Source organism: Planococcus citri, chromosome 4 (genome assembly GCF_950023065.1).
Source record: "Planococcus citri chromosome 4, ihPlaCitr1.1, whole genome shotgun sequence".
In the NCBI taxonomy this organism is placed as follows: domain Eukaryota; kingdom Metazoa; phylum Arthropoda; class Insecta; order Hemiptera; family Pseudococcidae; genus Planococcus; species Planococcus citri.
This window is the reverse complement of record NC_088680.1, coordinates 28,014,986-28,040,897: the sequence shown is the minus strand read 5'-3', so window position 1 is coordinate 28,040,897 and position 25,912 is coordinate 28,014,986. Positions and strand designations below refer to the sequence as shown.

The 25,912-nt window shown below is 33.8% G+C and overlaps 2 protein-coding genes across 2 annotated transcripts in view; one reads left to right on the top strand and one right to left on the bottom strand.

Annotated features, from left to right (window-relative positions):
• LOC135845919 (protein artichoke) overlaps positions 1-25,912 on the bottom strand; it is a 240,339-nt gene that overhangs the window by 103,740 nt on the left and 110,687 nt on the right. The gene's annotated exons all lie outside the window — the stretch shown is intronic.
• LOC135845419 (uncharacterized) lies at positions 14,148-19,691 on the top strand. Its single transcript, XM_065363950.1, has 2 exons — positions 14,148-14,302; positions 16,019-19,691. The coding sequence occupies exon 2, from the start codon at positions 16,029-16,031 to the stop codon at positions 18,105-18,107; it is 2,079 nt and encodes a 692-aa protein (XP_065220022.1). The 5' UTR covers positions 14,148-14,302; positions 16,019-16,028; the 3' UTR covers positions 18,108-19,691.

Here is a 25,912-nt window from a genome sequence, read left to right as displayed (position 1 = left end):
TGACATCCTGAAAGATATTTTATGAAAAAAATTCAATTTGTTTAAACATATGCGTACAACGAGATGATTAGTTATTTGCACAAGAATAATTCGTATCAGTCTTGTACATAAGTATAACGAATTGAGATTCGACTTTTCTCTTCTCTTTATTCAAAATAGGTACCATATAGGGTAATGTACAGTTGTCTTGATTTCCAGGAAATGAAATGATTAAAAAAGCTTGATCATGAAAATGACATTAATACCTTCATACGTATGAACTCTACAAGATTTTTCCAGTTTTCAAAAGTCTGGCAAAATGTCAAAAAGTCATTTTTGAGAGTTGAACATATACCTAATCTTATAAATATGTATTGAGATTTCCAAGATAATTTCCGTGTAATTCCAAGTGTCAAAAATTGACCATTAATTTTTTTTTAAAGTCCGACATCGGATATGTTGAGCAGTTTCACGTGATGCTGACTGTTGAAAATTTAAAAACAAATCAGTTGATTTTATGACATCATGCCATACTTTTATTACAGAGACGAAACAAAGAGGGTTGGGAAAGGATGCGGTGGGGGGGGGGGGTGAAAAAGTCGGCGAATTGCGGAATTCACCGAAATTCGACCAAGTCAATAATTTAAAAAAATTTTAGTCTTGATGAAGAAACTTTTTTGTCGACTTCCTCGGAACTTGAATTGAAAATTTTTGAAATCTTTTCCGCTTGCTTCGCTCGGTCTAAATACAGTTTTAATGTCAAATGTAAAAAAATTGACTTTTTGTAAGAAAATGTTAGGTAATTTACTGGGTTGTTGAATTATAAATTTTCGAAAACTTCAGATTTCACTTTCATCAGGTCTTTTAATAGTTTTTTTTTTCAAAATCAAATTTTCTAAAAATGTTCAAATCCAAAAATGAACTCCTCGCACATTGAAAAAAAAATGTTGTTTTTTTACTTCTCGAAATATTTCGAGTACTTTTTCCCTCACTTCGTTCGAGCCTTTTTGTTTTTCTTTTTCAAAACTTGAATTTCTAAAAAAGAACCGTTCAAATTCTGAAACTTTGAAGCCAAAAAAATCAACTTCCTCTTACCACAAGATATTGTTCTTATTCACCTATCAAAACACGAAGCGGCGAAAATTCGAAAAATGCTTAGAATAGGAAAGTTTCAAAAAGTTGATTATGAATATATGTAAGTTTTTTCTTTCCCTTTCTGCGATTTCAAACACTTTTCTTTTATTTTTCTTGCATGCCGAAATGAATGAATTGAGGTACTTCAAAATAGTCAAAAAAAATTCCAATTTCAAAATGCTGTAAAACTGCCAAGTTTACTTTTTTTCAAAATGTTATAAATTTATATCAAAATATAGACATTTTTGAGTATAAAAATCGTTGAATTCATTTTGTCAAAATTGCAAAATTTGCTTCATTTATCTCCCTCCCCTCCCAAAATTGGCGGTGCCAAAGCTTTTTTCATTTTTTTCAAAAGTGCGAGAGAATTGTCAAAATCACTCAACCTTTAAAAAGGTTCGTACTTGATTGAATTGAAATCCAGAATCAGGAATTTTTGTGATTTTCGATAGAGTACTTTTTTCGTCTTTGAGAAATGCAATACAACATTGCAAAATTTACTGCATTTATTTCCCTCCCCTCCCAAAATTGTTGATGCCAAAACTTCTGAAACAATAAACGAATAATGAAATTTTTTCGAAAATATTTTGATTTCACCCTGTTTATTACAAAAAAAACTCAATTTTTTGGAATTTTTGAGGTAAAAAGTTTTTGTTTAAAAAAACCCATTCAAGATCATTTGAAAATATCACATGCCCGGAGTAGGTATACTGTGACATGTAAAGAAAAATATCCACATAAAAGGGATCCAACCATCCAGAAAATTCAGTTCAGCATCTTAAAAAACGAAATTGATATAATGTTGAATATTTAAAAATTTAAGGTTTTGCAGCCCCTCCTCTTTAATGGATTATTTCGAGATTAAGGGGAATATGAATGCCAAAATCGACTTCAGTGACGACCTAAAAAACCCCATATCCGAAATTTTACGGATTTACATAAGTAATAATTATTATATCAATTAGAAAAATTGCCTTCTCGTCTTTTATTTCATATTAAAAAACTCTGATTTTTATCCGGCAAAATTAATATTTTTTTCCTCATACGTATCAGCTGGAAAATTTTTGATTGACCCCCCCCCCCTACCCTAAAGAACGCTTAGTTTTGCCCCTGATCTTATAAACAAGGATAATTTTTGTTAATTTTCCGGTATTTAGGGTATAAAAACTGTTGAACTCTTTATTATTAAGTATTTCTCATTAAAAACTTTGAAAAAAATTGATCAATTTTATATGATACTATATTACTATATTACAATATTTCGTGTGACTTATGATAATTTTTTTAAAAAAGTGCGATAAATTCTTGGAATTACGCGAGATTTTCAAAAACGTTGAAAATATTGACCAATTTCTGATATTTTCATACCATATCAATTTTTAAAACTTTTTTCGGAGAGGAGCCTTTACACCAATTTATTTTGAAAAAAATTCAGTACGAGCCCTGTTCTTGTAATAATATTTTCATTAAAAATACTTCCTGTTTTTTTTTCTTCAAATTTTCAAAAAGTATCCCTAAAATTTGGTAAGATTTTAAAAATCAGGCTTTCACTAAAAGCTCAATTTTTGGCGAATATTTTTGAAAATGACTCAGTTACCTTCAGAATGCAACAAACACGTTTTCTCCCAGTTGTTTCAATTAACCCCGAGCAACTGAATTCCAAATTTGTGCATGATGACTAGAAATTTCAAGTGCTGAAAAAAACCACCTCACCTTCCCCAAGGGAGGTTCGTGAGCAAATGAGGGATTTTTCTTTTTCCTAATGTGCATGAGCAACCTAGAAAAAAAATTCGAGCAAATTCGTAGTACCTTCCAGCACAATTTTAAAAACCTTCTCACGCATAGCTTTATAATTTTAGCTGCCTAAATTTATATTCACTGGGTACAAGTTATTGAAAGGGATGGAGTAGATAGGTCAACTCAAGAATGAAAGCTCGAAACATAAAATAAACTCTTATCCATTGTTGTTTTTTCTGTTTCAGGTAAGAAACTATTTTCTGTGTTGAAGTTATACTCTTACTCTTGTGAAAAGAGTGAGGAGAGTTCTCAGAATTCATCTAAAAGAACTAGTAAGTTATTTAATTACTCTGTTTTCAAGTGAAAATATTCTCCTCATTGATAAATCAAAACAATTATATACTATTTTCGCATCATTCCAATTTTTTTATCCCCTGTGCTCTTCTAAACCTCAAATCTCTCATTTACTTATTTAATACCAACCATAAACCCAGTGAAAAACTCAACATACCTAATACAATGCCAACGACCCAATAATACCTTCCCTGTACGAAAACCGAACAAAATTTTCCATCGCAATCCCTTATTATTATCTTTTGCTTACACCGAGACACCGAGAAGAGCAACATAAAACCACGTGAAATTATATTCCAAAGCTACAAATACCACTCGACCATTTTATTGATACAAAGAAGCTAGTCGCAGTCCGGCTCTAGCAATAATTCCATCTCTTGCAAAACAAATATTTACCAATAAAGGAGGCGACAGCGCAAAGAGACGTGTCATTACAAGCGAAAGAATTTCCACGGTGTGAACATTTTCAAGCTAAACAAAAATCAGATAAAGGCGAGTTCCAGTTCGTTTTTCAACTAATGGAACAGCACAGTGTAGGTCTAGGTACCTATACCAGTTGTTCGACATACGAGAAAAATAAAATAAGACAGACGAAATGCCGGCGCAAAAAAAAGGAGAGAAGTTACCTACACCCCCTCCCTCCGTCTCTGTCGTCGAACAAATCCTGTACGTATAAAAATTGAGCCGTATTAATTCTCATACAACGAAACCCCTGAACCAAATCTAAGTGGCCTATGGCGCGAGCTAATAAAGAAAAAACGTTCCGACAAAATTACCTAATAGAAATAACGCGTCGAGTTTAAATTTTTGTAAGATAGTAGGCTGCTCCTACACACAGTAGATACTAAAAGACGATGAAGAAAAAAACGAAACAAAAAAAAATAGAAAAACGGATTTCATCTTGATGGCTTTGTAAAATGTGTAAAAAGAGTGTTCGTGCGCCGAACACTCAAATAATCACGTAATCAAAGGGGTTACTAAAATTAGAAATTTTTTTTTCTTCGACGACGACTACGGTAACATTTGGTAAATTAAAAAAAAAAGAAAAAGGAAAAAAACCAGCCAGTACAAATTACGCACCACTCACGAAAACGTTGAACGTTGGTAAAATGTAAATCGACGAACCGTTTCAAATGGAATTAACAAGATTACGATACCCGAAATTTTTGCGGAAAAGGCTCGTCTTCGATGGTATATTGTATATCGTCGGCAGACGACTCAACTCTAGTACCTAAAAACTTTCGTCTGATGGTACGGCAAGAAAGCACGCAGCAGCTAATAAGAATTCTATGAATTAAGCTAAAAATTCCCTACCATAACGTAAACATTTCACTACTCGTTGTATATTTAATTTTACAAAATATCAAGAGGGAAAAACCAAGCAAGCCAAAAGGATTGAATTCTGTAAAAGTATGAATAAAATATTACACTTTGCTTAATTAGGATAGAATTGGTTGTTTTGATATTCGAGAAAGAAAAAAAAAAAAAAAAAGAAAAGGGGGAAAAATACCATCGTAAAAAAAGCACCACGAGCTGGCGAAATTACCATTTCGAATCTATTATGCTTTTCTTTCATTTCGAGCGGTTCTCTCATTTCAAGATAATGAAATTAACCGACGTTGTGTGAACTGCTAACTCGAGTACCCGAAAATGCTTTCTATTCGTTGAATTAGAAATTCCAACATTATGTTATCGACTACTTAACCTGTCACTTGCCAAAATCTTGAGAAGGCGTTCCGATGAGAATAATTCTAATTTGTCAGCTGACCTGAGAATAAAAAACAAGGTGTTCGTAAAAGCTACTATATACAGCTACCACAAACTCGATGTCTGGTTGATTTCAATCTTGACGGCTGAAATTCCCAAAATGCTTGCGAAACCGGCGTTGTCAGATTTTCGGGATTTTCTTAAAGATGTAGGTTTACGAGAATATGTATCCCTAGTTCTCAAATTACGTAGTTTAAATTTCAAAATTATACCGCATCGGGTTAAAAAAAAAATGAAAAAAAAAGTTTTTAGTGAATTGGAGACTCTCCAGTCTCCAATTAATTGAGATTTTTTTCCCTTCGTCATTTCAATAAGTTCTTCCCCACAATTCAATATTGAATGGACAGTTGATGCTCAACTTTTCTTAGACGGAGCTCACCTGCCTAGATCAAAGGTATACGAATTTTAAGTATTTCTGAACCCCCGCCCACCCCTTCCCCCAAAAAACAAACGCATAAGGATATATCCCAACCTACATAAAATTTTTTAAGCCGGATAAAGTGAAGTCAAGAGAGCATTCAACAATACAAATTTTAGAATCTAAAGAACATTCTTCGATTTTTTGCACATTTTTGAAAATGAAATTTGCTACAAGAATGGAAAAATGGGTGTAAATTCGGGTCTCCCAAAAGTTCTGAATCATGGATACGTTTTTTACTCAGGTTGACTAAATGTTGCAATTATTTTAAATTGAAAAAAAAATACTGACGAAATATCAGAAAGTCATTACCAAAAGTTTTATAATTTCAGTGATCCCTCCCCCCCTCGAGTCTGGCAAATTAGCCGGGGGTCTGTGGAGTGGTAGTTCTCAGGAATTATTCAGGGGGTCACCCCTGCTAATTTTTCATCATAAAAGCTTGGGTAGCCAAAAATGTTTTTTTCTTCAAATATATGATGATAATTTGCCTTCACTTTGCCAGAAACTCAAGAAAATATTTTTTACCAAGTTTTCGAAAGTCAATCTCACACCTCTCAATTGAAGTTTTTAAAAGTCTGACGTGATGTCAGAAAGTTAACTAAATTTCGAAACTCCCCCCCCCCCCCCCTCAAAAAACATATCCATGTCAAAATCAAAATTTCACCAAAGTGATTAAGAAACCTGCAATTTCTTCTGTACACTATTTTCGACTCCCCTACCCCTCACTCGATAAGTAACTGTTTCAAGCCATTTTGAGCAATTCCGAAGTATCCAGCAGATTTTTGAGAGTTGAAATTCCCACATAATTTACCGAATGAAGCTGGATAGTTATAAAATTTATGGTTTCCAGCGGTTTCGGAGTCTCCGGCCATATTTTGGAGAATCCAGATTTTCAAAAAATACTTACCTCAGAAACTGCACAGTCATTAAAAATGTAGGTATTCATTTATTTGAAATATGGAATTTTCAGAAGAGGGCTGGAGGGCTATAAAACTGTTTGAAACCACTTTTAATTGACTGAGTATGTTGAAATTAGGGTTTCAAACTACGTAAATGTTGGCTTTACGCTTTACAGCATCGGTAGGACTGTTTCTGTGGAAATTTCAACTTGAAAAAGTGTTCTTGAGACTCCAGAATTATCCAAAACGGTTTAACATCAGCTCCAATTCAATTCAAGAGAGGTGGAGGGGGGTTGAAAATGTGATGCAAAGAATTTTCAACTTTCTGGGTCAATTCGATAAAAAATTGATTTTTTTCAATTTTTTTAAACTCAAATTTGATTTTTGAAAATTCATCAAAAGTCGAAAAACTGTCTTCAGAACCTGAAATTTTGACCGGTGAAAGTTACCAAAAATTCATGAAAAATCAAAAAATGACCAAAGATGAGAAAATTCTCAAAATTCGCGTAAAATTTTGTATGAATTGCTTAGTTTATTGAAAATTGGGCTAAAATGAATCTTGTGTTCTGAAATGTTGAAGTCACTTCCCAGTTATTGAAAGTTGTCATAAAATGATAAAAAAAATGAAATGATAAAAAAAACAGTGGGGTTTTATTTGAATAGAGTGTTTAGGAAAATGCTTCAAAATTGGTTAAAATGTCAAAAAAAGTAAAATTGACTAAAAATTGGTGAAAAATCACAAAAATTGAGCAAATAATTGCAAAAATGATACAATATTGAGCAGGTATCGTAGCGGGTCTTTTTTAAAGTAACTTCGTCACTTTTTTCACAAAAGGCACTTTTGGTTACTTTTTTTCCAAAAAAGTGAGACTTTTAAAATTTTTTTTAAATAAAAAAAAAAATTGTTTTTCATCCAAAGTATCTTTTTTTTACTCATTTTCAAACGATTTTATGCGACTTTTCTTCATTAAACAATTTCAGAATTTGAAAAACACAAATTTTTACTTTTCGAAACACCAATTTTCAAAAGCTTTTGCCCTCGCCTTTTTCAAAATCAAGATGGAATTTTTTTTTTAAATCAAGTTTTTTAAAGCCAAAAAATGAACCGCTTTGACCTGTTCTGTTTTCATTTTCAAAATCGACTTTCTCCAAAATAACATCATACAAATTCGTAAGATTTTCAGGTGAGATAAGTAATTTAATTTGTGAATCGAGATAGGCTACATGTCTATCAAATATTTACTTGACAACTGAAAATTTACTCATCGGATTCCGGATTTTGAGTCAATAAATTTCTGACTTTTAATGAAAAATGCAAAAAAAAGACTTCAATTGTTTTACGTTTTCAAAAAAAAAAAAAAAATGAAAATTTCACAATTAAAGTTGTTTAAACTTTTTTTTTTTAGTTAATGTGTTCACTGAAAATGTTTTTGAAAAGAATTTACCCCCCCCCCCCTTTCAAACAAAACCTGATTTCGGACACACTATAATTTCACTACACCAAAATTTACTGCATTTTCCCCCTAATAATACTCAATATTGACAATAATCGCCATAAGTACCTATTTCATTCATCTATACAGAATTTTGCTTCACTCTTACAAGATGCACTACTGCAAATCATGCCGCACTCTTTCCTCTCCTACTAGGTATCCTATGCCTAACCCACCTCGACAATCATTACCAAATCCAGAAAAATAAAGCCTCTAACGAACACGCGACCTAATTTCATCTCATTCTCTTCTCGTCCTTATCTGATTAAAAATCGTAGAACAAAAAAAAAATGCTCGCCGAGTTTTGTAAACTTGCAGTAGGAATTTATCTTTGAAAAGTACGTGTGGCTTTTATCGTTTCGTTCATTCGGTAAAGTATACACGAAAGAAAGGCAAATGTACACTTTTTTCGGTATGTTTGAAGTTTTAAGTAAACAATGTTAAGTTGTTCGATAAATTTAGTTTCGTCTTGTAGCTGACAGTTCGGTTTTCTCTATGGGTGGTGCTCGACGTATATTTCATTTTTACTTCAGAATACTATAAGTATAGGTATACCGTAGTAGGTACTAGGTACTTTGAAAAATTCATCATTTATCGAGCAGAACAACGCGCGACGAGTTTCCACGAAGCACCAGCACCAGCACTAATAGTACCTCCATTCCGATGATATTCCAAAATAAATTTTCTTATCTGTGTAAAGCCCTACGAATGTAATTAATGTACCGAAAAACGTAGCTAACGCCATTATTCCAGGCATGTTGAAACTAGCTGTTGGGAAAGCTAACTTTTCAAGAAAGTTTGCGGTCAAAGTTTTACTTTTTCGATACGTAAGGTGGTTTCTTTTTCTCTACGCCAAAGTTTAATGAAAAAATAGTAATTTTATATGATTTTCGTTTAAATTCCATCGAGAGCTTATCTTCGCTTTACCTAACTTAATTAAGTATAAGTAATTATTGCTAAAATTGAAACATTATTTACTCTGTTAGGATTTTACATAGATGTAGTAAAAAAGATCGATGATTTTTTTAAGCTCAAATCAGACTAAATGAGTCTATTTTCAAAATGGATCAAAATGGTTAATTTCAATGGAGAATTCACTCGATGTATTTTGAATGTTGGGGGGGGGGGGGCTTCTTTCATAATTAATAGAAACAAGCATGAATCAGAAATAGTTGGCATTGCTATTGGAAACTCTCATCACTTCATCAGGGATACTCATCGCAGATGAAATCATTCCATCGTCTCATTTCAGCAGAAGAAAGTTGACAAATAATTTTTATTTAAAGAAGCCCAACATCTGCTCGAGTTTTTCTTTCGATTTAACATTACTTTTGCATCATACTGTACCACATCTTGCAAATTTATACGTCATCAAAGCCCATACTAATACATACGATACGAGCATGCACCTTTGCATTTAAGCATACGTACTTCACAATCGTAAAAACATAAATAGAAAATAGGTACCTAAGGAACGTACGTATATTCTTTAGAGGAAAAGAATTTTTAATAAAGTACATAGGTATGTAAGTAGGTTGACGTTGCAAGAGAACACAGCGGGCGTTTTTGACAGAATTTTCGCTTTTTTCTGTGTATTTTTTTTTTTATTAATTTCGAGAAAGAAAAAAGCTGCAGCTCGTGTAGATACTCGACTCGTAATCGAGCTCGTTTCCTGAATACTACAGCGACGTTTAATTTAATTTCGCGATTGTAATCGTTCATGTTGTTATGACTGCTTTGCTCCTATACTTACCTACTTTTATTTCAAAGCAGAAAATAGAGTTTTTTTTTTTCTGAAGAGAAGAAAGTGTGTAATACGAATAAATGAGTCGAGAAATACACAGAAGAGTGACCGATTACATCTGCTTCGAGTTCATAATACACATAAAATAGCTTTAGCAATGAGGCGGGAAATTATTTCACGGTTTACATGTGTAATAAAACGCTAAGAGGGAGATTTTTTTCCATTAGGTAAGTTACAATATGGCCACAGAGCAGAGCCGGAGGTTGAATATGTATACACGTTAAGCTGCTCGAAAACTTTATGTAATCCGAATTAATATATAGAAATGGTAAATATCCTTTCAGGTGTATGTATTTTGAATACGATGTGTTTTAATTCACTCCCCAATCTTCTCGCTCCAGGCTTTTTCTAGCATTCGTGGTGTATGAGGCAAAGGCTTAAACAGCACACTCTCACGCCACACACCGGAATTTTACACGAAATCGTTAATTCTGTACGTTTTCGATGCCGGTTTCTCTTCCTCTCTATCGCATTCTGTACGCCGCACAAACCGCCGGCAAAACCTCTATATACCTCTCACTGCGTAAAGCTAAGAAAAGTACAAGTTTTTAAAACCGTGCGAAAGTTTACGCCACCCCGTACGTTTCTTGATCTTATGGCTTCTCGAGCCCATGTACCTACCTAGCTATAGCAGTTTAACTAATATACCCGCAGACGAGCGACGATTTGTGATTATAGCGAAATTTTCGAGGATTATTTGTTACAGTACGTCATAACCGAACGATTTAAATTTGTAAATTAGGGCTTCAACTGCGCTTTTATAAATGAGAATAATTTCGCCAACTTCTCTCCGGCGGCTATAGCTGATAAATATTTTTCATTTAGTTAACTACCCGGCCATTTTGAATTGTTGAAAGTTTTAATTTCGTGTTTTTTTTCTGCCTTCAAAATTTTAATCTTTACCTTCTTTCTGTGTTGGTTTTTTTTGGTCGTTTTGTGTTGAGGAGAGGGGGAGGAGGGGGAGGAGGAAATCTCGGCTTTTAAATTACCGTTTTGCTTGGTCGAGATTGTATTGCGCGAATGTTGACGTTGACGAGTTGTAAATTTCATGATCTACGCAATTTACAAAAAAAAAAATTCTCAATACTCGAGATATTTCATCAATTTCTGGTAATTAGTGTGCGTAGCACACTATTGGTTTCGCTTTGAGAAATGAAATTTCATTTACAATGAATGTTCTCTTAAGCTATCCAACCGTTTTTTGTACCTATTGGACACCATTTGAGAATCATTAAGGCGGAGGGAATAGATTAATTTTCATTCAATTCGGATGGGTAATTGCTGAGTAATTGCAATTTTAGTTCATTATTTTAATGCATAAATTCCTAAAAAATGGTAAAGGGGACTTGCAAAACACCTGCCGCTCATTGTACCCTGCTATACCCCCAGTCTATTCCATCACCAGCTGTGTTTCATTGTACCCTGTTACACCCCCGGTCAGTTAGCTGTAAATTCCAAGTGTGATGGTTTGGTGGGGCGTTTACCAAACAAATATATTATTTTAATGCCCTAACCCTCCTAGTGAATTCGTGGCTGAGTGGTTAGGGCATGTACGTAGGTATAGGAAATTTAGGGACCCATGTTCGAATCCCCGTGAGGTAGGTAAGTAGGTATAAGGTGACGGATTTTTAGTAGGAAATATTGGATAGGTAAATGCTTTGGAGTTACCTATGTAGTACATGATAATGGGGCAAAAATAATGCTGAAATTGAGTTAAGAAATATGATATCATTTGCCAACTGAAAATTCATTTCATTAATTTTTTGTCTACCTATAGCCATAAGTATAGTAAGAATTACCTTGACATGAATAATTTTTAACTTTTTACTTATAATATAAAAATTACTTCAAAATGAGTAATTAAACTAATTTTTGTACAATTGGTTTATGTAATTTTTATTATCATGATTTTTAGTAAAAATTATTAAAACAAAATGATTTTTACTATTGGTACCTATAGCAAAATTTATTAAAATGATAATTTTTACTATACGATTACAGTAAAAATTATTGAATAGGACCTGGTACTTGATTGTGCTAAATACCTACCAGTATTTAGTTAAATTTTTTTGTAAAAATTACCCATATTTTTTTCGTGTAATTTAGAGGCAATGCTAATTCTTAACATATTTTATAAGATTTAATTCTTAATTTAGAATAAAACGCAAGTTCTGAAAATTGGTTTGAAAATTTATAAATTTGAAGACAATGGAAATTCTAAAAAAAAATAATATGAAAATTTGTATTTAGAGATGCTGAGAATTCCAAAAATTGATTAAAAGTTCTGTAAGTTGCAGATAATGTGAACTTGAAAATTATATGAAATAAGTATTGTAATATGTATTTATGAAGAAGATGAGAATTCTGAAAAATTGGAGGCAATGTGAATTCCAAAAATTGAGTAAATGTTTTACAATTTGTGGACAATATGAACTTGAAAATTGAATTTGAAATTTTTTAATTTAAAGACAATAAGAATTCTGAAAAATTATTCAAAATTTGACTATTTAGAGGCAATGTGAATTCTAAAAATTGATTGCAAATTTCCTAACTCGGCAGCAATGCAAAATTCTGAAAATTTATTGAAAACTTAATGAAATTGTAGCGATGGGGAATTCGGGAAATTGATTTGAAATTTTGTAAATTTTAAAACAATGCAAACTATGAAAAACAACTAGAAATTTCTTAATTTAGAAGCAATACAAGCTTATAAATTATTCTGAAATACCTATTGTAATTTGGAAAATATGAAAACACTGAAAAACAATTATTATTTTGAAGCAGTGAGAGTTTGAAAAATTCTCATCACTGTGACATGGTTGATTCACTTATGTACTACCTAGATGTAATAACGGTTATAGCTGTAGAAAAGGCAGCTAGCTACGCACACTTTGCAGTAGCTGTCTAGTTTTTAATTGTTTTCAATTTTTGGGTTTTTATTTTATTTTTTTTAGGCAACTTGGGAAATTTTTCTCAAATTATGGGACACTTATATTATTTCCAAGTTTTGATCGTTTCTAGATGTTTTTGTGTCGTTCCAACAAGTTTGAATAATGTTTTTCTGAAATTCTTGCAAAATTTTCATCAATTTACGAGTATGATACTTTACGTGATTTTCCCGCAATTTTATTTCATTTCAAAAATATTTGATCGATTTTTCCTGATTTTCAACTATTTTTTCTCAATTAGGCATCGTAGCTAAATTTTTCTGAAAAAAAGTAACTGTAGTGACTTTTAGCAGTGAAAAAAGTAACCGAAAAAGTGACCATTTTTTTTATTCCAGCGTTCAAGAGGGCAAAAATCGAAAAATTAAGAGTAAAAAACGTTCAATAAGAAATCGGTATACTGTTCAATTAAATCACGAACCGACATAATACATAAGTAAGGTTAATAATCAGGTAAGTAAGTATAGATTTTTGCATAATTAATCACAAATTATCAACTTACTCATTTTTTTACTCTCGTTATTCATTTTTATCATGAAAATTTGTTCTCACCTGAAACAAAAAAACAACAACATAATTAATTGTGTAAAACGAAAAAAATCTGGAGCTGTAAGAAAGATTTGAAATTGGCTTGAACCGAGAGATTTTGATCAATGAACTTGGCAAATACATACCTATAATGCGTAGATCTGTGAAAATTTTCAAAAATTTCAAATTTATGTTTCAAATTTATAATTTTTCTGAATGACCCTTTCTTGAAGAGAAAACGAAAACTAAAAGTTATTTCAAAAGGTCTTAGCACCTAAATTGACAATTGAATTTCTTTTTATCTAGATACTGATTTTTATTGCGATTTTTTTTCAATTTCTTGAATTTTGGAGGCTCTGCATGTGCAGCAAGACCATAATTGCTGGGGGAGCAGGGATGATGTTTTCGCGGAGAGGGAGTTATGTATTTGGAAATTACGTTCTGCCTTTTTCTTTCAACATGTAAGAAAAACGAGGATTCGGTATTTTTTTCATGAGGTTTCACAAAATCTTCACTTGAAAAAAATGGAACTTTGGAAATAGTAACTTATCCTTTACAATGTATACATACAGAACTCTGAACACAGTTTCTCTCCCTCCCTCCCTCCCTCCCTCCCTCCCCGTTCTCCTCATAAAAGCTATAATCCGAAAAAAACCACAACGAAAAATTTTCTCATCTAGAAATGATACGATATGTACCTCTACTGTACTTATGTTGCATTATAGATACCTATTCATTTATTTCGCTGTTCTTTTAACACTCTTACTCCAGAATCTCTCGATACGGATTGTATAATTATGCTAAACACGCCCTTTTTGAAAAAAGTTTAAAAAGTAAATATGTATTCGTGGAGTTCCGTGGGAGTTCTAAAAACAAATCGCTGCAACAGGCTCGAGGTCTCATTTTTTCTAACGTCTAGATATGTAGATCTATCCTGACAGTAGATCCTAACAAAGAGCATTTGAAAGTGTAACGGGTTTCGGCAGTTAGAGCTGGTGCATGGTGTTCGTTATTTCCAAGATGCAGCCAGAACCGCCCATTTTTGACCACGATGCATTTCTTCTCTATTTCGCGTGTACCATCGTCGTCTCCTCGTTGTCGCTATCTCTGCGACTGCGAGGATATTCGCATATGTTCGTAGGTATACAAAAGTCTTTTGGTGATTCAAAATCAACGAGTAGTTGTGTGTGCGTTCGTTTAAGACCATCCCTAACATCGAGGTTCTTTTCCTTGGCAGCGAGTTGGTAAGTAAATTTACTCGTACTTTGAATTAAGCTGCACTATATCGTATGTACTTGTACTTGTATAACTTATTATGCATTGTAAGGCAGATTACCTCGCCTTACGGGCGTAAAAGAGAAATCTTCAGGCGAATTAACAAAAATAATTCGACGTGCTTAATCCAGGCCAGAAAAATTTGTGTCATTTGTTTCCCTTTCCCCCTCTAAAAATCACAAAATTATTGTTTATTTTTCACCACGAATGTATAAGTAGGTATTAAGAGGGAGTTTAAAAAAATTACTTCAAATTTCGACTTTTTTTCTTGTTTTGTCTCTTTCTTGGAAGAATTTTGGCTACGCAAATGACCCAGATGATTCTCAAAGTTGCAATAACCCAGTCGCATTTTTGGGCCATTTTCGGGCAATTTTTCAAAAAATTTTGGGTCCAAAAAATACCATATGAACCCTAAGCCTTTTTGACGCTCGATATTTGATGCGAATCTGTTTTAGGCATAGGTATTTTTTCAGGGTATCTAATAAGTAGTAAAAGTAGTGAAAAAGTTGTGATTTTAAAAATGTACAATGAATGTGAAAAAAGTAGTGAATTTAGTCAACAAAAAAAAATAGCGAATAAATGAAAAAATTAAAGTACGTTTTTTTTTTTTATGATCATTTGTTGTGTTCATTTGTGTTGTTTTTTTAAAAATAATTTTAATTAAAATTAATTCCAATTTCAATTTTTTTTTGAAAATGTTCGTTTAATTTTTTTGTGTTGGAGGGAAGGGGTCGAGTAGAGAGCTTTCCGAAAATTTGGTTGAAAAAAAAAAGAGAAAAAAGTAATGAAAAAGTAGTGATTTTTTCAAAAAAAAATTCGTTAGATATCATGTTTTTCAATTTTTTGGTGGAAATTTGTCAAAAATCTTTGTTTTGACCCTTTTTGACTCCTGCAAGACCCGTAGTTTCGCAATTGGGCACCTAAAAATTTTGTGGTGGACTACTGTAGGGGGTCTTTTTGAATAAAGTTTAGTGTGGGTGACTGAAAATTCAGTTTCTTTACTTTTTTTTGGATTCCCATGTAAAAAGGTCTCAAAAATTTGAAAATTGTTTCCCTCTCCTCATTTTTTCAGTACATATTTTGACAAGACGAAACCGATCATATGACTGTAGGTAGGTACTTCAATAGGTACCTGTAGCAAAAAAACTTCATAGGTTTTCGGCTATTTTTCTCAATGTTTCTCAATTGGCAATATTGGCCACAAAATTGGCACCACATGCGTTCCGAAATATCTCATCAATTTTTAGAAATCGCATCTTTCAAACTTTGGCAAAATAATACGAAATATTTGCGAAGAAAAAAATGTTCAAAACACGAATTTATCCAAAAATAAGCGATTTTCAAATTTTCAAACATCGCAGTAATGTATAGTTAACACTGAAAGTGGCATTGAATTTTGAAGGCACCAGCATAGATCTAAGCAAATCTCAAATACAGGTTGGGTAGCAACAGGAGCTGAAAATCCATGATTTTTTTGAAAATACTCCCTCTTTGAGTAACTATATCTCCCTTCCAAGGGAACCTCCAGAAGTGAAATTTTTTCTGGGTGGCTTTAATCTTGAAATTAAAGTCTTTGATTTGTCTACTTCTTCGTGGATACATTTTTTATATGTTAGTTTCCAAGTTTTCAATGCGAAAAATTACACTCTAGGTATACCCAGTATGACAAAAATTTCAATTTACAGATTATTCAAGATGACCACTGATCAAAGACATGAGAGAAATAATCCCGATGAGAGCTACGGAGATTGTTATGTGTACCTGTATGATGTACCAAGCTTGCAAGAAATAGCGTCTCATGAAGTAGTTCGAGAAATATGGCACATCAATCTATCAACATATCATCCTATGAAAGATAAAGAAACGAATGTCATCCCTTGTAGTGAATTCCTCGAGTACTGTGACGAATATGGATGCCAACAACAGCAGGCAAAAGAGATGATAATGTATTTGAAAGTTCCTCATTGTGTTGAGGAAATGCTCAAAAATTCCCTCAAAGCGTTTTGTGCACAGATTAGACATTGGGTTGGGCATCTTCTGCGAATAGTATTTCGCCACGTATATCTGAGGGGAAGCCACGAAATTCAGGGCATTGATCCAAAATGGTGTATTTGGTCAATATATGATGAAATAGACTACGAGAAAAGCGCGAGAAAAATTCTAGAGATCGGCAGTTTGACTAATTTGCAGAAATTTCTCATCATGTGCGAATATTGCATGGAAGATGAGATCAAAAAGTTTTCGTTGGACTTGTTGCCATCTGAATTCATCGAGAAAGTGGACTTCTACACTCATCGTTCCAATTTCTATTGGATTTGTTTCCTTAAAAATGAACTTCACAGAATGCCAGTTGAAAATCCTCTTTTTGCAGATCTCAGCGAGCATCAGATGATATATTCTAATGGTGTGTCCGGGAATACATTTTTCTGGTATCGCTTAAGTAACGATGATCAAGTACAAATAGCAACTGATTGGATTCGTAAAGGACTGGTGAGGGACTTCACTTTTTTAAAACAAATCCTTTCGGTAATGTCGTGGTATCAGCAACAACGTTTATTGTCTGAATTGTCCGACATGTCTGACAAAATCATTATTCGTTTTGCTGTGCGTTCATCGCGAATTGCACTCTGGATGTGGAAATACTTCAAAGATGAGATGGCTGTAGAACAATTTCGCAAGTTCTTTTGTGATCTGATATGCAGTGGAACATCAACGTCTACATTGCTTGAGATTTGGAAAACCGCTTCTGATCAACAGAGAAATTATTTCAATTTGAACATGTCCGAAGAGTTCATTTATAGTTACATTCAAGCTAAAGTTTTCATGTTTGGTTCATTGGAGGCTGGAATTTTGAGAACGAGAAGAAACTTGATGTTGCAAAAACCGACCCAAGATGTTATGCCATGGCACAATCCGTATTTGCTGAACAACATAGTGGATGGTCGTTCACCATGTTCTGAAGACCAATTGACGTTTATGAAATTAGCTATTGATTCTTTCAGATTTGTAAGACATTTAAAACGTATATTTTATCAACGAAATCTTGAAATGTTTGACAACGAATTGAAAGCTTACTTTTTGCAAGATGTTAATGCTGCCCGCGAGTACAAACAATTATTCCTATTTCAGGTAGACAGGAGTTTTATTGATGAACTGCGCCTAATTACAAATGTAAATTTGTGGGACGAATTTTGTAATTTTATTGAGGAAGCTTTCGAAAATGATGAAGCAGGAGCATTGAAAGTGAAACGAAGATTCATATCTAGTATAGCCTTTTTTACTCTCTGGAGTAGACTAATCGATCCACAATGTTACTTTGATCTCCGTCGTGGTTTTGATGATTTAACGAATATCGTTGAAACGGTGTTTGGAAACAAGACACTGATCGTCATAAAACATGATTTTTCTATTTTTTTTCGTGATTTAAAGATGTTATGCTCTTTCGTGAATTTTGATGAAAAGTTCAACTCGAAGTTTGAGCTGTGGAGTTCAGTGGTTTGGGACGATGAAGTAAATGATTGCGATAGTGATTCAAATGTACATGTTTTCAGTGATGGTGACGATGAGGATACTGATGATGAGGATGAAGATGGAGAGGTTAGGGTTTTGGGCGAAAACGAAAATAACGAGATTTTGAATGAAGACGAAATGTGTATGAAGAGGATAGGAGTTTGGGTAAAAATGAAAATGACAGGATTTTGGACGAAGACGAAAATACTGAATGTGGCGGGACTGATATCGATGTATTTAATTTTTAAATATCTACGTAGGTAGGTATACTGGTTAGTAATAAGTATGCTTTGTAATCTGAAATTATTAAGATTATACTTCAAATAATCATGAAATTATAAATAAGGATTTATATTCTTTCAATTTACGTACTATAGGTAATTACAATTACCTATCTAGGATCGATCATAAATGAAGAATTTTCTATTCTAATAAATATGTGATAAGTACGACTATAATTTTCAATATGTAATACCTGCTGTGCTGTACATTTTATAATATGATAATCGGAAATCCTCTAGATTAGTTTTTCTATCAAGAATAAAATAAGAATTGAACATTTCGATTGATGTAAGCAATAGTAAGCATAAGTGTGATTAATTATTAGACTATCAGTTTTCATCAATTTTTTTCTTTAAATGAGTTTTTCTCAAAATCTTGTTTTTCAATCCTTCAACTTCAAGAAATGAAAAAAGGTGGGAAAAAATGAGCTAGGAGGCTGGGATTGGTCTCATTCGACTCGGTATGATGTCTAGTTTTCAAAATGAAAAATCCGACTTGTGGTCCCTTTTGTCAGAACAGGTCACATAGGTTTAGATAGGGAATTGCTGGGGAAACGAATTTTATTCCACTTATAGAGGTTTTTCACTTACATGAGTTCCACTTATCCAAGTTTGACTGTATTTGGGAATTACGTGCTGCATTTTTCTTTCGACATGTAAGAAAAACGGGGATTTGGTATTTTTTTTCATGAGGTCTCACAAAATCGTCACTTAGAAAAAATGGAACTTTGGAAATAACTTATCCTTTACAATGTATACTTACAGAACTCTGAACACAGTTTCTCTGTAATTTTAGCTTCTTCCCTCCCTCCCCCCTCCCTCCTCGTTCTCCTCATAAGAGCTACAATTCGAAAAAACCACAACGAAAAATTTTCTCATCTAGAAATTATATACGATATGTACCTCTACTGTACCTTACTCCAGAATCTCTCAATACGGATTGTAATTATGCTAAACACGCCCTTTTTGAAAGAAGTTTCAAAAGTAAATAGTCGTGGAGTTCCGTGGGAGATCTGAAAACAACTCGCTGCAACAGGCTCGAGGTCTCATTTTTTCTAACGTCTAGATAGATCTATCCCTGACAGTAGCTCCTAACAAAGAGCATTTGGAAGTGTAACGGGTTTTGCAGTTAGAGCTGAAACATGGTCTACGTTATTTCCAAGATGTAGTCAGAACCGCCCATTTTTGACCAAGAAGCATTTCTTCTCTATTTTGCGTGTACCAGGCAAAAATTTATCAACTGTCGAAATTTCAAGTGCTAAAGTGCTTTTTACGATTTTTGGCGAATTTTTGAAAATCAAATTTATTAGGCCGAAATGAGGGAAAGAATCAAAATTTTACCAAATTAACCTAGAAAGTTGAAATTTGGGATATACCCTATTTTCGACCTGCCGAATCGACTGGAAACTGTTTCAAACCGTTTTGAGCAGTTCTGGAGCCTCTAGTAGATTTTTGAAAATTGAAATTTCCACAAAATTTCATAAAATGGAGTTGGAAAGCCGAAATTAATTCTGCAAACTGATTTCAATACTCTGTGAAGTCAACTGCAGGTAAATTTCAAGTCGTTTTGGAGCCTCTAGTAGATTTTTGAAAATTGAAATTTCCACAAAATTTCATCAAATGGAGTTGGAAAGCCGAAATTAATTCTGCAAACTAATTTCAAGTCGTTTTGGAGCGTCCAGGGATTTTTTGAAAATTACATACTGGAGCCTCCAGTAGATTTTTGAAACTTATTTCATCAAATGGGGTTAGCTACTTCTTGAAAATTTCTATTCTCCTGAAAACGTCGTGACACCTTTCAAAAAGTCACCGGAGGCTCCAAAATTACTTGAACCCACCTGAAGACGACTTCAGAGGGTGTTAAAATTGGAGTGTATAGTTCATTTCAGCTTTCCATCTTCATTTTGATGAAATTTTGGGGAAATTTCAAATTTCAAAAATTCACTAGAGGCTCCAGTAATTTTCAAAAAATCGCTGGAGGCTCTAAAACTAAAACGACTCGAAATTTACCTGCAGTTGACTTCACAGAATATTGAAATCAGTTTGCAGAATTAATTTCGGCTTTCCAACTCCATTTGATGAAATTTTGTGGAAATTTCGAGTTTCGAAAATCTGCTGGAGGCTCCAGAACTGCTCAAAACGGTTTGAAACAGTTTCCAGTCGATTCGGCAGGTCGAAAATAGGGTATATCCCAAATTTCAACTTTCTAGGTTAATTTGGTAAAATTTTGATTTTTTTCTCACATTTTGGCCAAAATTTGATTTTTGAAAATTCACCAAAAATCGAAAAAGGCACTTTAGCACTTGAAATTTTGACAGGTGATGAATTTTTGTCTGCTCTTTCGATCTACCGTTGTACGGGTTGAAAAATGTCATGATAGTCCTATGTTGGAACGCAGAATCTGCGATTTCGGCTGACCTGTCAATCAAAATGGCCGCCATTTTGTAAGTAGGGCCACTTTTTTTTTGAGGACAAGGACTAGAAATGTTCCTTAGCACTCCCCTCTTAAGAAAAGGATCGGCGGGGGGGGGGGGGTACAAGTGATCCTTATGCGGGCCCCCCGACTAATTAGGTACCTATTCAAATTCTAAAATTTTAAAAACCAAAAAATGAGCTCGTTTTTTTAGGCATCTTGAAATAAATATTTTCAAAAGCTCTCGAATCAATTTAAAGAGAAACTTATGAAAAAATTATCCTCCCTCCCTCGACCAACTTCTTCTTTAAATTAAAGTATGGTGTAAGTAGGTACGTATAAAAAATTGAAAAAAAATGATCTGGGAAACCTAGAAAAGTCAGGGAAAATGACTAGCCAAAAGTAATGGACATCCTGTTTATTTTTTTGTGTGTGTGTTGTGTGAGAAGGGGGGAGGGTTGAGTGGAGAGATTTCCAAAAATTTGATAAAAGTAGTGATTTTTTCAAAAAAAAATCCGTTTGATACCATGCTATAGGTAGGTACTTTAATAGGTACCTGTAGCGAAAAAACTTCATAAGTTTTCAGCTATTTTTCTACATTTTTCTCGACTGGCAATAATGGCTAAAAAAATTAGCATCACATGCGTTTCGAAATACTTATCTCATCAATTTTTGGAATCGCATCTTTCAAACTTTGGCAAAATTAATACCAAGTATTTGCGAAGAAAAAAATTTTCAAAACACGAATTTATCCAAAAATAAGCGATTTGCAAATTTTCAAACACTCAGTATAACCATAAAAGTGGTCTTGACACTGGCCATTTTTCTCAAAACAGGTTGGGTAGCAACAGGAGCTAAAAAACCATGATTTTTTTGAAAATACTCCCTCTTTGAGTAACTACCTATATCTTTCTTCCAAGGGAACCTCCAGAAGTTAATTTTTTTCTGAGTGGCTTTAATATTAAAAAGTAAAGTCTTTGATGAACTTGTGTCAAAATTTGTCTAGTTCTTCTTAGGTATATCTTTTATATGATTAGTTTCCAAGTTTTCGAAGTGAAAAATTACACACTAGGGTGTCCAGTATGACAAAATATTTCAATTTACAGATTATTCAAGATGACCACTGATCAAAGACATGAAAGAAATAATCCTGATGAGAGCTACGGAGATCGTTATGTATACCTGTATGATGTACCAAGCTTGCAAGAAATAGCGTCTCATGAAGTAGTTCGAGAAATATGGCACATCAATCTATCAACATATCACCCTATGAAAGCTGAAAAAACGAATAATGTCATCCCTTGTAGTGAATTCCTCGAGTACTGTGACGAATATGGATGCCAACAACAGCAGGCAAAAGAGATGATAATGTGTTTGAAAGTTCCTCATTGTGTTGAGGAAATGCTCAAAAATTTCCTCAAAGCGTTTTGTGCACAGATTAGACATTGGGTTGGGCATCTTCTGCGAATAGTATTTCGCCACGAATATCTGAGGGGAAGCCACGAAATTCAGGGCATTGATCCAAAATGGTGTATTTGGTCAATGTATGGTGAAATCGACTACAAGAAAAGCGCGAGAAAAATTCTAGAGATCGGCAGTTTGACTAATTTGCAGAAATTTCTCATCATGTGTGAATATTGCATGGAAGATGAGATCAAAAAGTTTTCGTTGGACTTGCTGCCATCTGAATTCATCGAAAAAGTGGACTTCTACACTCATTGTTACAGTTTCTATTGGATTTGTTTTCTTAAAAATGAGCTTCACAGAATGCCAGTTGAAAATCCTCTTCTTGCAGATCTCAATGAGAATATGATGATAAATTCTAACGGTGGGTTCAGCAATATATTCTTCTGGAATCGCTTAAATAACAATGATCAAGTACAAATAGCTACAGGTAGGATTCGTCGAGGACTTTGTGGGAACTCTGCTATTTTTAAACGAATCCTTTCGGCAATGTCGTGGTATCAGCAACAACGTTTGTTGTCTGAATTGTCCGACATGTCTGACAAAATCATTATTCGTTTTGCCGTGCGTTCATCGCGAATTGCACTCTGGATGTGGAAATACTTCAAAGATGAGATGGCTGTAGAACAATTTCGCAAGTTCTTTTGCGATCTGATATGCAGTGTAACATCGAAGTTTACATTGGTTGAGATTTGGGAGGCCGCTTCTGATCAGCAGAGAAATTATTTCAATTTGAACATGTCCGAAGAGTTCATTAATAGTTACATTGAAGCTAAACCATTCATGTTCAGTTCGCTGGAGGCAGGAATTTTGAGAACGAGAAGAAACTTGATGTTGCAAAAAACGACCCAAGACATTATGCCATGGAACGATCCATATTTGCTGAACAACGTAGTGGATGGTCGATCACCATGTTCTGAAGATCAATTGACATTTATGAAATTAGCTATTGATTCTTTCAGATTTGTAATACATTTACATAGTATATTTTACTATCGAAAGCTCGAAACGTTTGACGACGAATTGAAAGCTTACTTTTTGCACGATGTTAATGCTGCTCGTGAATACAAACAATTGTTCCTATTTCAGGTAGACAGGAGTTTTATTGATAAGCTCCGCCTAATTACGAATGTAAATTTGTGGGACGAATTTTGTTATTTTATTGAGGAAGCTTTCGAAAATGATGAAGCAGGAGCATTGAAAGTGAAACGAAGATTCATATCTAGCATAGCCTTCTTTACTCTCTGGAGTAGACTAATTGATCCACAATGTTACTTTGATCTCCGTCGTGGTTTTGATGATCTAGAAAACATCGTTGAAACGGTGTTTGGAAACAAGACACTAACCAAAATAAAACATGATTTTTCTAATTTCTTTCGTGATTTGAAGTTGACATGTTCTTTCGTGAATTTTGATGAAAAGTTCAACTTGGAGTTTGAGCAGTGGAGTTCAGTGGTTTGGGACGATGAATTAAATGATTGCGATAGTGATTCAAATTTACATGTTTTCAGTGATGGTGAGGATGAGGATACTGAGGATGAGGATGAAGAGGATGAGGATGGAGAGGATAGGATTTTGGGCGAAAACGAAGATAACAGGATTTTGAATGAAGACGAAATGTATATGAAGAGGATAGGAGTTTGGGTAAAAATGAAAATGACAGGATTTTGGACGAAGACGAAAATACTGAATGTGGCGGGACTGATATCGATGTATTTAATTTTTAAATATCTACGTAGGTAGGTATACTGGTTAGTAATAAGTATGCTTTGTAATCCGAAATTATTAAGATTATATTTCAAATAATCCTGAAATTATAAATAGGATTTATATTGTTTCAATATGTATTATAGGTAATTACCTATCTAGGATCGATCATAAATGAAGAATTTTCTATTCTAATACATAAATATGTGATAAGTACGACTATAATTTTCAATATGTAATACCTGCTGTGCTGTACATTTTATAATATGATAATCGGAAATCATCTAGATTAGTTTTTCTATCAAGAATAAATAAGAATTGAACATTTCGATTGATGTAAGCATAAGTGTGATTAATTATTTTCATGAAATAAAATATGTTCTTAACTTGCAATTTCAATTTCTCTCTTTCATGGTGTTGACGAATTATTGAATAGTCACGTAGGTAGGTGTACAAAAGTAGATCGAAAGAGCAGGCAACAATTTATCAACTGTCAAAATTTCAAGTACTCAAATGCCTTGTTCGATTTTTGGTGAAGTTTTTAAAATCAAATTGAAGCCAAAAATGAAGAAAAAATCGAAATTTTACCAAATTGACCAAGAAAGCTGAAATTTGGGATATATCCTGTTTTCGACACGCCAAATCGATTGGAAACTGTTTCACGCCGTTTTGAGCTGTTCTGGAGCCTCCAGCAGATTTTTGAAACTCAAAATTCCCACAAAATTTCATCAAATGGAGTTGGAAAGCCGAAATTCATTCTGCAAACTAATTTCAATACGCTACGAAGTCGACTGCAAGTAGATTTCAAGTCATTTTGGAGCCTCCAGCGACTTTTTGAAAATTACTGGAGCCTCCAGAAGATTTTTGAAACTCGAAACAAACCCAAAATTTCATCAAATGGAGATGGAAAGACGAAATTCATTCTGCAAACTAATTTCGGTACGCTACGAAGTTGACTGGACAGGATTTCAAGTCGTATGGAGCCTCCAGCGATTTTTTGATAATTACTGGAGCCTCCGGCAGATTTTATTCAAACATGAAATTTCCCAAAATTTCATCAAATTGATATGAAAGCCGAAATTCATTCTACAAACTAATTTCAATACGCTACGAAGTCGACTGCTGGTGGGTTTAAAGTCGTTTTGGAGCCTGGTGTGACCTTTTTGAAAGGTTGTATGGCGTTTTTAGAAAAATTGAAATTTCCAAAAAGTAGCTGGAAGTTTCAAAACCTTTTGAGTAAATTTCAGCTTGCTACATACGAGTAACTCCATTTGATAAAATGTTGTGGGAATTTCAAGTTTCAAAAATCTGGTGAAGACTTTAAGTAATTTTCAAAAAGTCGCTGGAGGCTCCAAAATGACTTGAAATTATTAAAATTAGTTCGCAGAATGAATTTCGGCTTTCCATCTCCATTTGATGAAATTTTGGGGAATTTCGAGTTTCAGAAATCTTCTGGAGGCTCCAGAACTGCTCAAAACGGTTTGAAACACTTTCCAATCGATTTGGCGTGTAGAAAATAGGGTATATCCCAAATTTCAGCTTTCTTGGTCAATTTGGTAAAATTTTGATTCTTTCCCTCATTTCGGCCTAATAAATTTGATTTTCAAAAATTCGCCAAAAATCGTAAAAAGCACTTTAGCACTTGAAATTTTGACAGTTGATAAATTTTTGCCTGATCTGTCGATCTACCTCTGTAGTGTTTGAAAAAATTCGTGCAAGTCGTATGTTGGATCGCAAAATTTGCGATTTTTCCTGACTTGTCAATCAAAATGGCCGCCATTTTGTAAGTAGAGACACTTTTTTTTTGAGGACAAGGGCTAGAAATGTTCCTTAGGACTCCCCCTCTTGTGTACAGAAAAATGTGTCCACTCGATAACTCGAGTAGGTCATAATGCTTGGGTTAAATTTATTCGAGGAAATAATCATTCGGGTTGGTGAAAGTTAAAGATATTTGTAGATTCGAGGCATTGTCCCAGAATTTAAAAATTATTATTTTTTATCTGACCCTCCCCTCCTCAAATCCATTTTTACCAAGTACATCTAGAACCTCCCCCCCCCCATGGCGTTTCTTCAGCATATTGCAATCGCTGCAGAAATCATTGCATCTATTAAATGTTATTATCAGAGGCTCCAGATCAGCTCTAAAACGGTCGCAGTTAATTCTAAAGAAAAAAGGAGGCCGACCTCGTGGGTTAGAGAAGCTT

Excerpts from the sequence above, each read along its gene's own strand:
- LOC135845419 (XM_065363950.1), top strand. The coding sequence starts at position 16,029 with ATGACCACTGATCAAAGACATGAGAGAAATAATCCCGATGAGAGCTAC.